At 36.4% G+C, this 13,883-nt stretch overlaps 1 protein-coding gene across 1 annotated transcript in view; it reads left to right on the plus strand.

The window, feature by feature from the left end:
* MAN2A1 (mannosidase, alpha, class 2A, member 1) overlaps positions 1 to 13,535 on the plus strand; it is a 162,456-nt gene extending 148,921 nt beyond the window's left edge. Inside the window, exons 20-22 of the mRNA XM_004678365.2 lie at positions 130 to 324; positions 10,549 to 10,659; positions 12,525 to 13,535. Of these exons, the coding sequence (XP_004678422.1) occupies positions 130 to 324; positions 10,549 to 10,659; positions 12,525 to 12,677 (459 nt within the window). The 3' untranslated portion in view covers positions 12,678 to 13,535. The remainder of the gene's footprint in view (positions 1 to 129; positions 325 to 10,548; positions 10,660 to 12,524) is intronic.
* Positions 13,536 to 13,883: the final 348 nt, after the last annotated feature.

Raw genomic sequence — 13,883 nt, forward strand, 5'->3', positions numbered from 1 at the left:
CTAATATTTTTTTTAAATTTAGTAATAAAAGAGTTTGCATTTTTTCCTATTTAAATCCTACAGGTTATTCAGTTAATATGATGAGAAGAGCAAATCTGTAATTAAGTGTTTTTGTTTTTTTCTTGATAGGAAGAAGAAAAGAAGCCAGTCAGCTTTCCTTCCCTCTTTAGCCACATGACTTCTTCTTTTCTCAATCATCCCATCATTTTAATGGCAGAGAAGGTTTACACACCCACACTTCAGCTGCTTGGTGAATTCTCTCCATTGCAGTCATCCTGGCCTTGTGATATTCACCTGGTTAATCTGAGGACAATACAGTCAAAGGTATATGTCAAAATACAGCAATAGAAATTAGTTTCTATAATATATTTGATTGAGGGGGTTGGGAAGAAGAAAAAGTACTATAAACTTTATTGACTTTGAAGAGTCATAAGGAGGACTTCACCTTTAAGCAAAGCCATCATGCCTTTCATTAGACTATTACTCTGTAGTTTAGAATTATCATGTTACTAGTTAATTTTATTCTTCTTTATACTTCTAAAGCAGTATAAAGGAATTTAAACTCCAAACTTAATAACCGCCCCCTAGTTCTTTCTCTAATGTATCTTTATATTTCTCTAAATAGTTGAAGAGAAAAAGAGAAAGAGAAAAGAGAAAGCTGGCTGGAAACCATATAACTAGTAGGTGGGAAAACCAGGTCTTCAGATCAGGTCCACTAGCATTTCTATTCATTTTTCATTGTTAGTCAGTATTTCTCAGGAGCTAGAGAAATAGAAAGCCGAGTGTTTAATTATTTTTGTATTGTAGGCTTTGTACAATCAGCTATTTCTTTTGAAAATCACTGCAATCCAGACCTTAATTTTGAGAAATCAACTATTTAGAGAAATATAAAGATATATTAGAGAAAGAACTAGGGGGTGGTTATTAAGTTTGGAGTTTAAATTCCTTTATACTGCTTTAGTTTACATAAATGCCTGTTTTTTAAGTCAAATTGGATTTGCAAAGGAGAAAGACTAAACATCTGACATCATTTTTTATGTTTTGTAGAACTTGATATTGTAAATTGACATGCTTAGCTGGAAACAGTAAAGGTTATGGATTCTGTGGGAAGTAACTTACAATAAATGACCTGAATATAAAGAAATTGTATCTTCATGTTTGAAGATAACATAATGAAAAAAAAAGTTTCGTTTAAGGACAGAGTGCTAGAGCAAACCAAATAAAGTCAAGATAAATGCCTACACATTTAGACAATTAGGGCTTTTAAAACTGTATCTCCAATATAAGGGACTTATGCAAGGCTATGTAGGAAAACATATGTATGGCTTGCAATATTGAATATAAGTGAATGATAAAAGCCCATGTGTATATATGCCCACGTGAATGGCCCATATGATCATGTGAATAACCAGCAAATATGTGCCAGTTACTGCTAATAATACTTGGGGATAGTTGTGAGCCAAACAGACAAAATCCTCACCTTTCTGGAGATTTGACTCTAATAGAAGGAGAAAAATAATTAAACATCTGCTCACAAATACATATTAAATGGTGATACTGTTTATGGAGAAACAAAGAAAGAAAAGAGAAAGGTATTTGGATAGGACCCTACAGAAAAGGTAAAAATCTGAAGGAAGTTAGAAAAAAAGAATCACATCAATTTCTGACCTAGGCAGCAAGTATGAAGGCAGGAGATGGAATCAGAATCTAGGCTGCATGTGAACTGTTCTTTTGTTTGATTCCTGTTGTATCCTTGTCGGGCACCAGCTCAAAGCTTGCCAGGGTTCATCCAGCCAGCAGACAAGTCGGGATGCCCTTTGGCAGGCCCAAGTAAAGTCAAGATAAATGCCTACATATTTGGGTCTTTACTGTAGGAGCAAGAGACAAAGTACAGCAGCAACATTTGCATCATCTGTGGGTGGTCAGCATAGTACATGGGCAGTAGCTCTAATGGCTTCAGAGTAGCTGAGCAGCCCTGCCATGCAGTCCCTCAGGCCCCCTGCCCAACAGCAGCAGCAATTGGCAGTGGCACAGTGGTTAGTAGTGGTAGTGGCAGCCATCCTGGACTCTACAATAGTGCTAGTGAGAGCCCTTCTGCTCCCCACTCCTCAGGAGCCTTATTAACTGTTACATGACTTCTAGACAAAGCCAGCACTGGCCCAAATTTATGCCTAGGTTATTACATAAATATGTTTTGTATATCTGAACTGTAAATCAAATTTATATATTATTTACTATTTTCTGCAAATGCAGACTACATCTCAAAGCTATGTTATCTGCTAGGCCACCTGTGCTAGCAGGTCATGGCAAAAACCAGCCAGGAAAACTTTCAGAAAACTGTTTTCACAATCATCCTATAGCTCTACCCAGAGCCATGACTGAACACAGTAGTAGGGCTCAGTAGCAATTTGTGGTATGAATGAACCTGTGTTTCTAGGATTTTCCTACAGTCTTGAGGGTCAACATTTTAAGTTGTGTAAAGAATACACTAGAGATGAACACCCTTGCTGAAATAACCTATCATTAACTCATACATTAAAGGGAATAAATGAACAGAGTAGAATGCATCAAAGACTGGCCCTCTGGTCACCTCCTTTGGGCATAGTTGTTAGAGCATCTGGAAGGATCCTAAGGTGTCTACAGAGCATAGCAGTCATATCACTTAGTTTCACATCTGAATAACTCTTTTTCCAAGATTGCTAAAAAGTGATTGTTTTCTGGAAGCATTTTCAGCTGGCTAGCAGCAGTGAGCATAGGAATTTACCCTCCACAGTGAAAGGGTGGTACCTGTTTCCAGGTCATCTCTGGTTAGTGCTCACCTTGCTTTGTCTTCTGCCTGCCATTGGTTCTCTTCCTGTCAAGTAAATCTGACCACATCCCTGATTAAAAATCCTACTGCCTGATAATTGATGCAGACCCTTAAACATCCAGGCCCCTTGTGGTCTGCTTCTGCTCACTGACCACCTGACTTCCAGTTGTTCTTCTCATTTCAGCACAGATGCAGCTCCTCCTCTCCCTGTGAGTAAGTGATGTTAGCTCAACTGCCTTTTCAAATGAGGCTGGTAACTGGATATGCCTGCTTCGAGTCTATGAGAAACATAAAATAATGCCAGAAAAGTTTTTTGAAAACAAAGCACTTTGTAAACATATGTTGTTACTCTAATAATGCTTATCACACTTGGGACCAGGGAGCAATCTAACAATGTGTAAGTTTGACTGGGAAAGGCAAAGACTGACATGTGATGCTGAGGTTAACTACTGATCAGAACAAAATGCTGTTTTGTATCATTATAACAATTCTTGCTAGTTCCTGTGTTAGACTTTTAATTTCAACACATATTTCTAATGGTATTTTAAAAGCTCACTAGTAATCCAAGGAATTGATTGGTCAGTTCATATCACTTCTTAAAAAATTGCTCTCTGTCTCCTAACTTCTGATAATAGGAAGATAATCATCAATGGACTTTGATGTAGGTATTGATTCAAAGAAAGCTTGGTACTTAAAAGATGGCCAGTGTAATTTCATAGTAATACTAAAAGACAAAAATGATTCAGTGAATAAATCCAGAGACCAGACCTAAACATTTTGATTGTGTTTTTTGCTTTTATGTGCCAGCATCTAATAATGTGTTTCTCATTTAGAGATTGCAATACATGTTTCCCATTGAAATAATGTCAACATATTGGTTGAATTACAAATCAGACCAGAGGTCTGCATTAACCTGTATCTAAGTAAGCCTTTTCCTAATCACCATCTAACAATATTTTATCAGAAGTGTCTCATAGAAACAGGACCAGCTTGACACGAGGACATGTTTCTCTTCCTGCCTACCCTCTTCTCTCAGCTGTGTGATGGACGCTGTGCCTATTTGCCTCTCCTCTGGCCACTGTCCGAAGATTCCTCAGTTCTACACCTAAGTTACTTTCTGTGGTTTCTCATGGGAAAAGGGGTTATGGACTGTAGCATCAGTGAGAAAAGTGTGATGGGGGACTGGAAGTGCACTTGTCCACTGAATGACTTGTTGGCATTTCCAGTTACTCTTCCTCATATCCACTTTATGTGGATCACATTGGGGAGATTTGTAAAACAGTCTTCTAACAAATTTCCCCATCTCTGAGTTTCTAATACTGATGGTGGAATGGCAAGCCTCAGAATCAGTAATTCTACATGATTCTAGAAAATGTAGACTTACCGCCACTTACTAAATTAGCAAAGTGAGATCAAATGATTGAAAGAAAACTATCTGCCTACTGGTAGAATCAGAACCCATATGCAGGTCTTCTGGATCTGAGTGTTGTCTGTGATCTCAGAGGCTAGTGTTTGTCTTTGTAAGAGTTGCTGAATCTGTTCTTCATTTGTTGTTGTTTGTTGTTTTTTTTTCTGTTTGGGGACAGCTCTATTTGTGATAAGATGAAGGAGAGTGGACCGCTTCTAAAACTCTGCTCACAGGATAGTCTGTTTAACTGTTACCCTTCTCATCCTGTAGATCCAGCCTCCAGCTTCTCTTTTCTACCCTCTTTCCCGGCACTATCAAGAGCTTAAAATAAAAAAAAAAACTTTAATAAAGGCTTGAAAACTGGGAAGCACTTAACTGCCCTACACATGAATGTTATGTCACCAGAAAAGGATGGTGAATAAAACAGAAAGGGATCTTGGTGCTGGGAGAAACTTGGTAGGACCTGTCATGAGCTGGGTTCTGTAGGTTACAATTATAGGTCCATCCTAAGGTACTCACTTTGCAGGAATAGGAAGGAACTCCATTAAGACATTCAACTGCATTTCATGAAGCCATTCTGCCATGATGTCTTAAGAAATGATGTGGAGTTCAACCATCTTTTTTTTTTCCAGATTATATGTACTGCTTGTATGTGTAGGTACATAAATATAGTTTTGCCATGTGTTCTTTTTAATTTTACACTTTATGCAAATAAGAGAAAAAAGTAGATTTTAAAGATTATATATTAGTTAAAATTCCATTATGTGGAATAAAGCCTAAATTTAGCTTTGATATACTTCCTTGAATAAACAAATTTCTTAGATCAGTTAAGCCTTATTGATTGTTAATTCACAGGGGTTTTAGTAAGATTAGTTAAGACGGTACAACGTGTGCTTCAGCATAATGTCTACATAGCAAATGGCCTTTTGAATAATAACCTACGTAAGACTACTTAATATTAGGTCACAGAGACCTGATGTTTACCAGGTATCATTTTGGAGAGCCCCCACACATGGACTCTTTTAAAGCTCATAACAAGACTGGTAACTGTTAACAATTAATGTCATTATCATTCTCCTGTTCCCTTCTGTACAAAATGAATAAACGTGAAAAGTTAAGTAACTTCCCAGATATATTTTTATTTAATATTATATTACATATATATTACATCTAAATTATTCCTTATATAATTTGTTTTGCTTTGTCCTTAACTGTTTCTTACAAATAATTATTTCAACATCAGCACCACTTATTGAATAAGATTTTCTCTCCCGACTTATCACCCCTCCACCCTTCTTTTCTATAAGATGCAGTTTAAGGCTTTTACTTTATTTTGACTTTCTTATAAGAATTGATTGGTGCTTTATTGATCTCCCTAGCTTCTGGAAAGGTGAAAATTGTGGCAAAAATTTCTCTTTGTTGTGCATAGCTAACAACAGCTATTCTGCTTCCCTTTCTGTCATGTTAGTTTGTTGATCAAAACAGGATAACTGTTATTGGAACATTTTAATGAGTGCCTGGAAAATGAATTTCTACTGATTATTTCCTATCGCAGGACTTAGAACACTGTAATTTTCTAACCTATCCAGCTGCCAGAATGCACTGAATGATGAGTGTTGTTAGGCGTTTTTAAGAAATCTGTACGGGTTGGAGAAATCTTCCCACCAAGTATTTAGCTGAGCCTTAGTCTTTCCACCTCAGGCTTCCTGTTAGGAAGGAAGCTTGGCAGTCAAACCCTTGTTAGGATAAGGTCAAAATTATGGCCCCTCTCTTTCCTCAGAAAAAATATGTACACAAACAATGTTTAGTACAGTTTTTTACTGATTCGCAAGCCTTACTGTTTTGATGGATAAATTAGATTTCCTTGGGTGTGGGAGAAAAGCACATAGCATTCACCTTTTGAGCTTTCTGCCATGTTAGTGGAAGAACAGTTGCCTGTTGCTTTTCTGATGAGAGCCTGTCATGCATATGCAATTTTCCAAATGGCCTTAAATTTTGTTAAAATGAGATGATGGATAGATAGGTGGAATGTTGAATAGGTAGAAATTAAAATTTCAAAACCATTCTTTCTGAATTTATGTTTTGATATACATCATGGTTTTAGCACTGCTGGAATCATATATATTTTTTTCAAGAATAGAGGAGTGATCTTTAGTCTATAACATTTTGTTATATTACATTGAAAGTAATTCTCCCTTTCCTCTCCTTGTAATTTTTGTCACCACCAACCATTTGCTTGTGCAAAGGCAGGAGAATGAAGCTGTTAAAAGCACATACTTTGGAGCCAGAGTATCCAAATTAGAGTACATTTTCTCTTCTTGCTGGCTGGTCACTTTGAACAAGTCACTCAATTCTCTACATCTAATTTTCCTCACTTAGAAACCTGGCAGTGATAATAGTATCCACCTTAGCAACATTAGAGGATTAAATGAGTTAATGTTTATAAAACATTTAGAATAGCATCTGGCATGTAGTAAGTACTGAATGCTTGACAAACACAGGTTTTCAGCTGTGGTGGTTCTGTCATGAGCAGTTTGATGGTTACTAATAATGGAGTAAAAGTGGCAGCACTTTTTTTTTTTTTGTGAATTAGAGAATGTCAGAGTTTATTGCCAAGTGTATTTTGCTGTCAGTTTGTCTTGTATTCCTTTTTATACTTCATTACTAATTCCTCTGATATTTCAAAATAGCATACATAAAATTACCACATGCCACACACTATGTTAAGAATTTTACTTATTTCTCACAACACTCCTGAAAATAGACTGTATTTGTACCCCATCTTCTAGGAGGGGGGAATGGCCTCACCTGGAAATGATAATACACTTCCCAGGGTGTATGTGACTGGTGGTGCTAATATGTATGTCTGGTATGTCTGACTCCAGGTCCCTTCCCCTTGCTTGGAAACAAAAAGGAGCAAGAGTGCTGCAAATGTGGAGGAATAAATACACTGCCCATTGTTCTCTTGTCACCTCAGGAGTAACAGGGTACTCATAGATGGATATACCAACCATCAATGGCAACATCTTATGAAAGACTAATATTGGATTATTTGTGATAATTGCTATTGGAGTATAAACTATAACGCTCTATGGTAGCAATATTCTTGCATATTTAAAAGTAGTAAACCAACCTTGAATACCACCTCAACTATTTCTAAGATCATTCTGAGATGAAATGAGTTCATCCATGAAAAGCATTCTGTATAGGTTACGACACATGACAGGTGCCCAATAAATGTTAGCTGCAATTCTCAATTCTCAGATTCTGGCCTATCTCCCTGAATTTTCAGAAGTTAAAAGATACTCAGAGTCACATAACAGACTCAAACCTTGTCTTCGACCCAGCTTTCTCTAAGGCCTATTGGCTTCATTCATGCAAACCAGACCATCTTCCCCACTTCTGCCCAGTTACTGAAGAAGTCTCCCAGCCACACTAGTCTAGGAGCTTGATATTTATTGGTTTATTCTTTAAAATAAGTTCAGCAGTAGATTTTGTTTGTGTTGAAACACTTCAATATAATTTGAAATGTTTTACCTAGTTACTTAATTTGTGCTCACCTAGCACAGTGTTTGGTGAAATTTCAGAATTTGTAAATTTCTTTCATAGACTCCTTCTGTGAAGTCCAGTTAATGAGTATGAAGAACTGGTCTTTCAAAATCTTATTACCATCCTATAACATACAATATGAGGTTCTGAGATGTCTATTGTCCTGCATGCATATTCACATTAAATTCGTAATTTCCCTACTTTAAAAAACAATTTCCTTGGAAACAAAATGTCTACACAGATTTTGAACCTGCAAAAAATAGCTACCTGACCTCAAGGTACATTAATTTGAAAATTGATACTTTCATGAATATTTAATTTTTAAAAATATGGACAAGATGATTGCTATTTTAGTTGATGTTCTAGTTCTTATTAAAATGAAGTCATTTAGTTTTTACAAAAAGGACAACTTTTCCATCAATGAAAATTAATTTTTATGACTTTTGTAGCATTTAAATCTCTTGTAAGTTTAATGGCAGAATTCCAAAGATGACTTTCTTGGAACTTAGTAACTAAAAACATTATACATTCATTCTTCCAGGAACCAATGTATTGCAGGAATTTGAGCAATGCCTACTATTGAGTGGTTTGGGGAAGATAATCAGTCTAGTGAGTTAAAGTGTCCAAATGCTTTAGGTTAAAATGATATGTGTTTCTATGAGAGTCTCATTATAGATCATCTAATCAGTGAGTCTGAATTTAAACTTTGGTATAATTTTGGTATAACTTATTATTGGGGTGGGGGGCGATCTCTAATTCCTTAGCTGCAAATGTATGTCAATACAGGAATTTCATGAATTAGACATTAAATTAGGATATTGTTTAACTTGTAACTATTATAAAAGTAAACACCAAGATTTGACAATTTTTATAGTTAGAAGTAAAAATAGCTCCTAATACTGAGGGTAGCCTATGCTCTACCCTTAACTATGCTCTACCCTTAACTAGGCTAAAGTCCTTGTTAATACTTTTTCATTTCATCTCCATTTGATGATTAAAAAGAAAACCTGGTGGCCCTCCCTGGTGGCGCAGTGGGTTGAAGCATAGCACTGAGAAGCTTAAGCCACTTCCACATGAGTTCGATTCCTGTCTGCCCCGGAGGAGATCCACATGGCGTGGCAGACCTCTCCTCACCCGCCCACTGCTCCCCTCAGCAGTGTACTTCGTTGATCTGCCTGTTCTGCTCCCCACTCTGTCTCTGGTGAAGCCTTTCACCCTCCGCATCTCTGGCCTATACCCCAATTCTGTATGAATAAATAAATATTTAAAAAAAAAAAAAAAGAAAACCTGGTTTTGCTGAAATCAGCAGCTAGTAAATTGCAAAGCTAAGATCCAAATCTCACACTGCCTGACTCCTGCCCTGGGTTCTAAACTACTTATTTCTACAGCCTGTGTACACTCTGTGCTGTCCACTAAGCTACTTTACAAAATGTGATGTGGCTTAACCCACACTATAGCTTCCTGGAGGAGGTAGACATGCATTAGCTCCATTTAATAGACAAAGAAACTGATGCTTAGGAAGATCAAATGACTATTCCAAGGTTTCACCATTATTCTTTATCATTCCTCTGGAGACTTTATGTCCATAATAAATGGAAGATTGTTTTCATGTGCTATTTTGAATTTGAAACTTACTGGAATTTAATTAAATCTTTATCATATGATTTAAATTTGCCATGTGTATTATGTGGTTCTGTGATGTATCAGAATTCCTTAAATGACTTTTTTTCTCTTCAACCAAAATCTTAGCAGTACCAATGCAAAATACCAGTGTGAAATGTCATAAAACAGGTTATTCCAGCCAAGAATCAGAGGTGGGGACAGCCTTAAATTGTTCAGGCACATTAAAATCAAATCAGTGGTGAAAATACTGGTAGTTTTTCAGAAAAGATACTCTGTTGCACATTAAAAAATGTGTCTCCTAGTGAGGATGATCAAAAACTTGGACATATTTATATCTGTAGTCACAGAAAGCAAAAAGATAATTTTCATCATGGAATCAGCACCCTGCAATACACAGTTCTTCTTTGAGTAACTATTTTACTTAAATTTTGCAATGATTTTTATTCATTTTGCTTATTATCATAAATATCTGTCTACATTAGGAAGCAAAATTTATTAAGATGTTTATATTTAAAATACCCAAACATGTGAGCCATTCATGACATTTTTTAAATGAATGCAAGAAAGTTTACTGCAAGAAAGAGTATATTCATATCTGCAACTCACTTGTCATTCATATTTTTCTTATTGCTTAAACAAGAAAATTGTTTCTGTAATATGAGTTTAATATCAAGCTAATAAATGTGGTTGGCTTGCCAAGTGATAAGCATAACTAATTCAATTGAAATATCTTATATAAAGTAATCAATATGTTGAAGATTAAAGATTTAATGCAGTAGCAAAAACTCATAGTCAGTAAAGGAGTATGTTTCATTTTAAGATGGATGATGCATTGTTCACCAATAAAATAAAGATAAAAATTCAGGTACAATTGAGTCAACTAATGTAGATGCTAAAAATAAATGGCTTTATTTGAAGAATCTCTAAAGTACGTAATTGTGGATAAAAGGAAACCCATCTTCAGTGTGTATGAAAGAAAACTAGGCTTTTGATAACTTCACAAGGTACCTTAGAACAAGTTGCCAGACTCCTTGAACCTGCCTCACTGCTAAATAAAATAATCATTTGTCTTTGGGGGATGCTGACACCAAGACAATGGAGGTTGCAGTTGTGCTAACAGTTGTTTCAGTATCTCACTTGCTACTCTGCTCACTTGCAGGTGGATGGCAAACACTCCGATGAAGCTGCCTTGATCCTCCACAGGAAGGGATTTGATTGCCGTTTCTCTCATAGAGACACAGGGCTGTTTTGCTCCAGCACCCAAGGAAAGGTGAGCTAAAGGGTTATATAAAGTTGGTGTGCTTTGAAATCCTTATTTTTTGCCAGTAATCCTGACATGTTAATGTTTCATTATTTCTTTACTGACTCATTTCCCACAGCTACAAATTAGCTGAAATCTTCCCCTTCCTAAGAAAGCATTTTCTCAACCTTCATTCTCCTTGTTGGCATCAAAATGCAAGTTGGTACATATGCACTTTCGAAAACATTGTTCTCATTGATTCTTAGACCTTCCATTTCCAACTTACAAAACCTTTTCTCCCCAGTTTCCTTCTCTACCATATTTCCTCCTTTCCTAGACATGATTGTGTATAATCTAGTTCAGCATTAGTAACCCCAAGTTTTATAGGAGCTAGGGCAAAATTTATAAGCAAAGTAAAATAGGGTGGCAGTAGGGAAGCTACAGAGAAAATTGAAAATATGGCCAGAGGGATATTCAGTCATGGCCTACCAGGCAGCTGTACTTCCTCCAGGACTTATTGCCAGATGGGAAAATACTATTCAAAATCTTCTGATTAAGCCAGATTTGCTTATGAGTCCACACTGCTGACTGAGCAGATCCTCAGGCTATCACTGCCTGCTGGCTCCCACTTCAGATTTCTCTTCCATTGTCTTGCTTACAGTTCCCTGAAACCTGTCCTTAGAAGGAAGTGAACCTCTGGCTCTGAGCAGGTATAACTCCCGAGAAAAGCCACTGGGCTGGGTCTAGCACTCGAGCACGTTTGCCTCATTGCACAACTCAGCTGACCCTGTTCTCCAAAACCCAGACACTCTTGTAGACTAGATTCAAGTGATTCTGTTCCAATCCTGCAAAACATGATCATCAGGTCTAAGAAGGTGTGATAGGGGATCTAGAGCCACTTAGATATATGTTGACATTTTTTTTTAATCTCACTAAATGTACTGATGTCTATTACTTCTTAAATTACATTTACTCTCCACTTTACTGTTGAATACCTGAGTATAGTTATCTGTGAGCGTGTGTATACAAATATTAAGACATTGAGCCTTAAGGGAGCCATACAATCCAGAAGAGCAATTATTAGAATAACCTGGCAGGATTGAAAGTAATATTTTCCAAGCATCCTCACTCTACACAGGTAGGATGATACCCTGAGTCTTCTTGCATCCCCTGTATTTCAGCTCTATTGAAATAGGGGGGAAAATGTTGAACACAACCACTGTTAAGGTAAATATAGGCTGAAAGAAAATGCAGTGCCCTTCCAGCTTTAGGGCCCACCAGTATCCTTTCTTACATCGAAAAAGTGACCCCAACATATAGTTTTCAAGCAATATAGAGAATGATTGCCAACCAAATTGCCCTTATCTTTACCAATTCCCTGTTCTCCAGGGATGGACTTCATTTGATTTTATTTTGTTGTGGTTTTTTTATTATTATTACTTTATTGTATTTTATTTTAAAGATTTACTTATTTATGCATACAGAACTGGGGTACAGGCCAAAGGTGCAGGAATGGTTAGAGGATTCCAGAGAGACAGAGTGGAGAGCAGGACAGGCAGATCTACTGAAATACACTGCTGAGGGGAGCAGCGGGTTGCGCCATGTGAGTCAAATACCATGTGAGATCAAACTCGTGCTGAAGCATCTGCGGCTAGCTTCCTAGTGCTGCGCTTTAACCCCTTATGCCACCAGGGAGTACCCAGGACTTCGTTTAAAATGCACAGGTCTATTTTCCTATCCCTTGTTGCCACCTCCTTTTTTTTTTTACTTATAGAGGTTTTCAAATATACTGTTTTATTTTTTCTTGCATTACTTTTATCTAGACAGAAATGCACAGCTAATCTTTCTCCAAGGGTGATTTATGCATTTATGCATTTTTATTTATTTTTTTTTAGATATTGGTACAGAAACTTTTTAGCAAGTTTACCGTTGCAAGTTTCATACCTTCATCGTTATCCTTGATGCATTCACCTCCAGATGCCCGAAACATAAGTGAAATTAAGTTGAGTCCCATGGAAATCAGCACATTCCGAATCCAGTTAAGGTGAATTTGACTTCATATTTGGATTGGGAAACATTAGCTTTTGATTTGACGTGCAATAAGGAAGCACATTATTTTCGCTTCTGGCTACTGTGAGAACATAAGTTCTGTGATTTTTGTTTTTTAATCAATACATTTAAAAAAAAAAGCCATGCTATACATACTATAAATCAGTTTTGTTTTTTTTTTTTTTTTAACATACCCTCTATGAACTACCAACTTCAGTATGAGTTGATTCTACAAATGAAGAAATGTCTAAAGACAACCTCTCAACATACTATATCTCAGGTTATATGCTAACTAATTATATCTGTGTTGGGGTTGTGAAGAGATTGTTTTAAGTATTCATATAGCTGACCCTTTATTAGTTTTACTAGAATATCCATTTTTACCAAAATGGAATAAAAAGCTGGTGGGTGATAGCTAATGGCCAAAATGGTTGCAATTATTCATACACATGAGAAAAATTTTATGTGTTGAAATGTAGAAAAGTGCGATCCATCGACCCTTATGATATACATAGTTGATTTTCACACCTTTTTCTAATATACCACTTGACCCTTCCCACCCTTTGTATTTCCAGAAGTATTAGATTTTAAATCATTCAATAGTAGGGAAAAAAGCATATTTTCATTACTTGACAATGTGGGATAGGTGCAATTTATTCCATTGTCATTAAAATAGAAGAAGCAATTCCATAGGTACCATAACCTTCGTTAGGTACCATAAGGTGTCTTTACACAGCTCATTTGAATACAGATGTTCTGAAAAGGGGTTTTCTATTTTAACATTACCATATAAAAATAAATGTGCCTTATTTTTTTATAGGTCTTGTTAAATTTTTTGGTGTCCATATAACTGTTTGGGAAAGGGATGGGGTGACAGGGCGGGGGAGGGCATGAGTGTTTTCTATTCATAAATTGTATAATTTTTGCCTGACATTGATGGCCACATTCTGACTGGGTTCATTGAATTTGTGGTGATGTTACCCTAAACATTTTGACTATTTGAATGTACTAAGATGTCAGAAAACAAAACAAGGAAGAAAAAATACTGTTAATTAAATATGCTGCTGCCAAGGAGACTGCAACTTGAAATGAGGGTTTGGTAAACTGCAAAGTCCACATATTATTTCATTTTTATGAGGGTTAACCATTAAAGAGAAATGCTTTAAACTAGATCCTGTTTATATACACTTATTTGTAACCTATCA

This window comes from Condylura cristata, unplaced genomic scaffold (genome assembly GCF_000260355.1).
Source record: "Condylura cristata isolate star-nosed mole 26May11 unplaced genomic scaffold, ConCri1.0 scaffold00007, whole genome shotgun sequence".
NCBI lineage: Eukaryota > Metazoa > Chordata > Mammalia > Eulipotyphla > Talpidae > Condylura > Condylura cristata.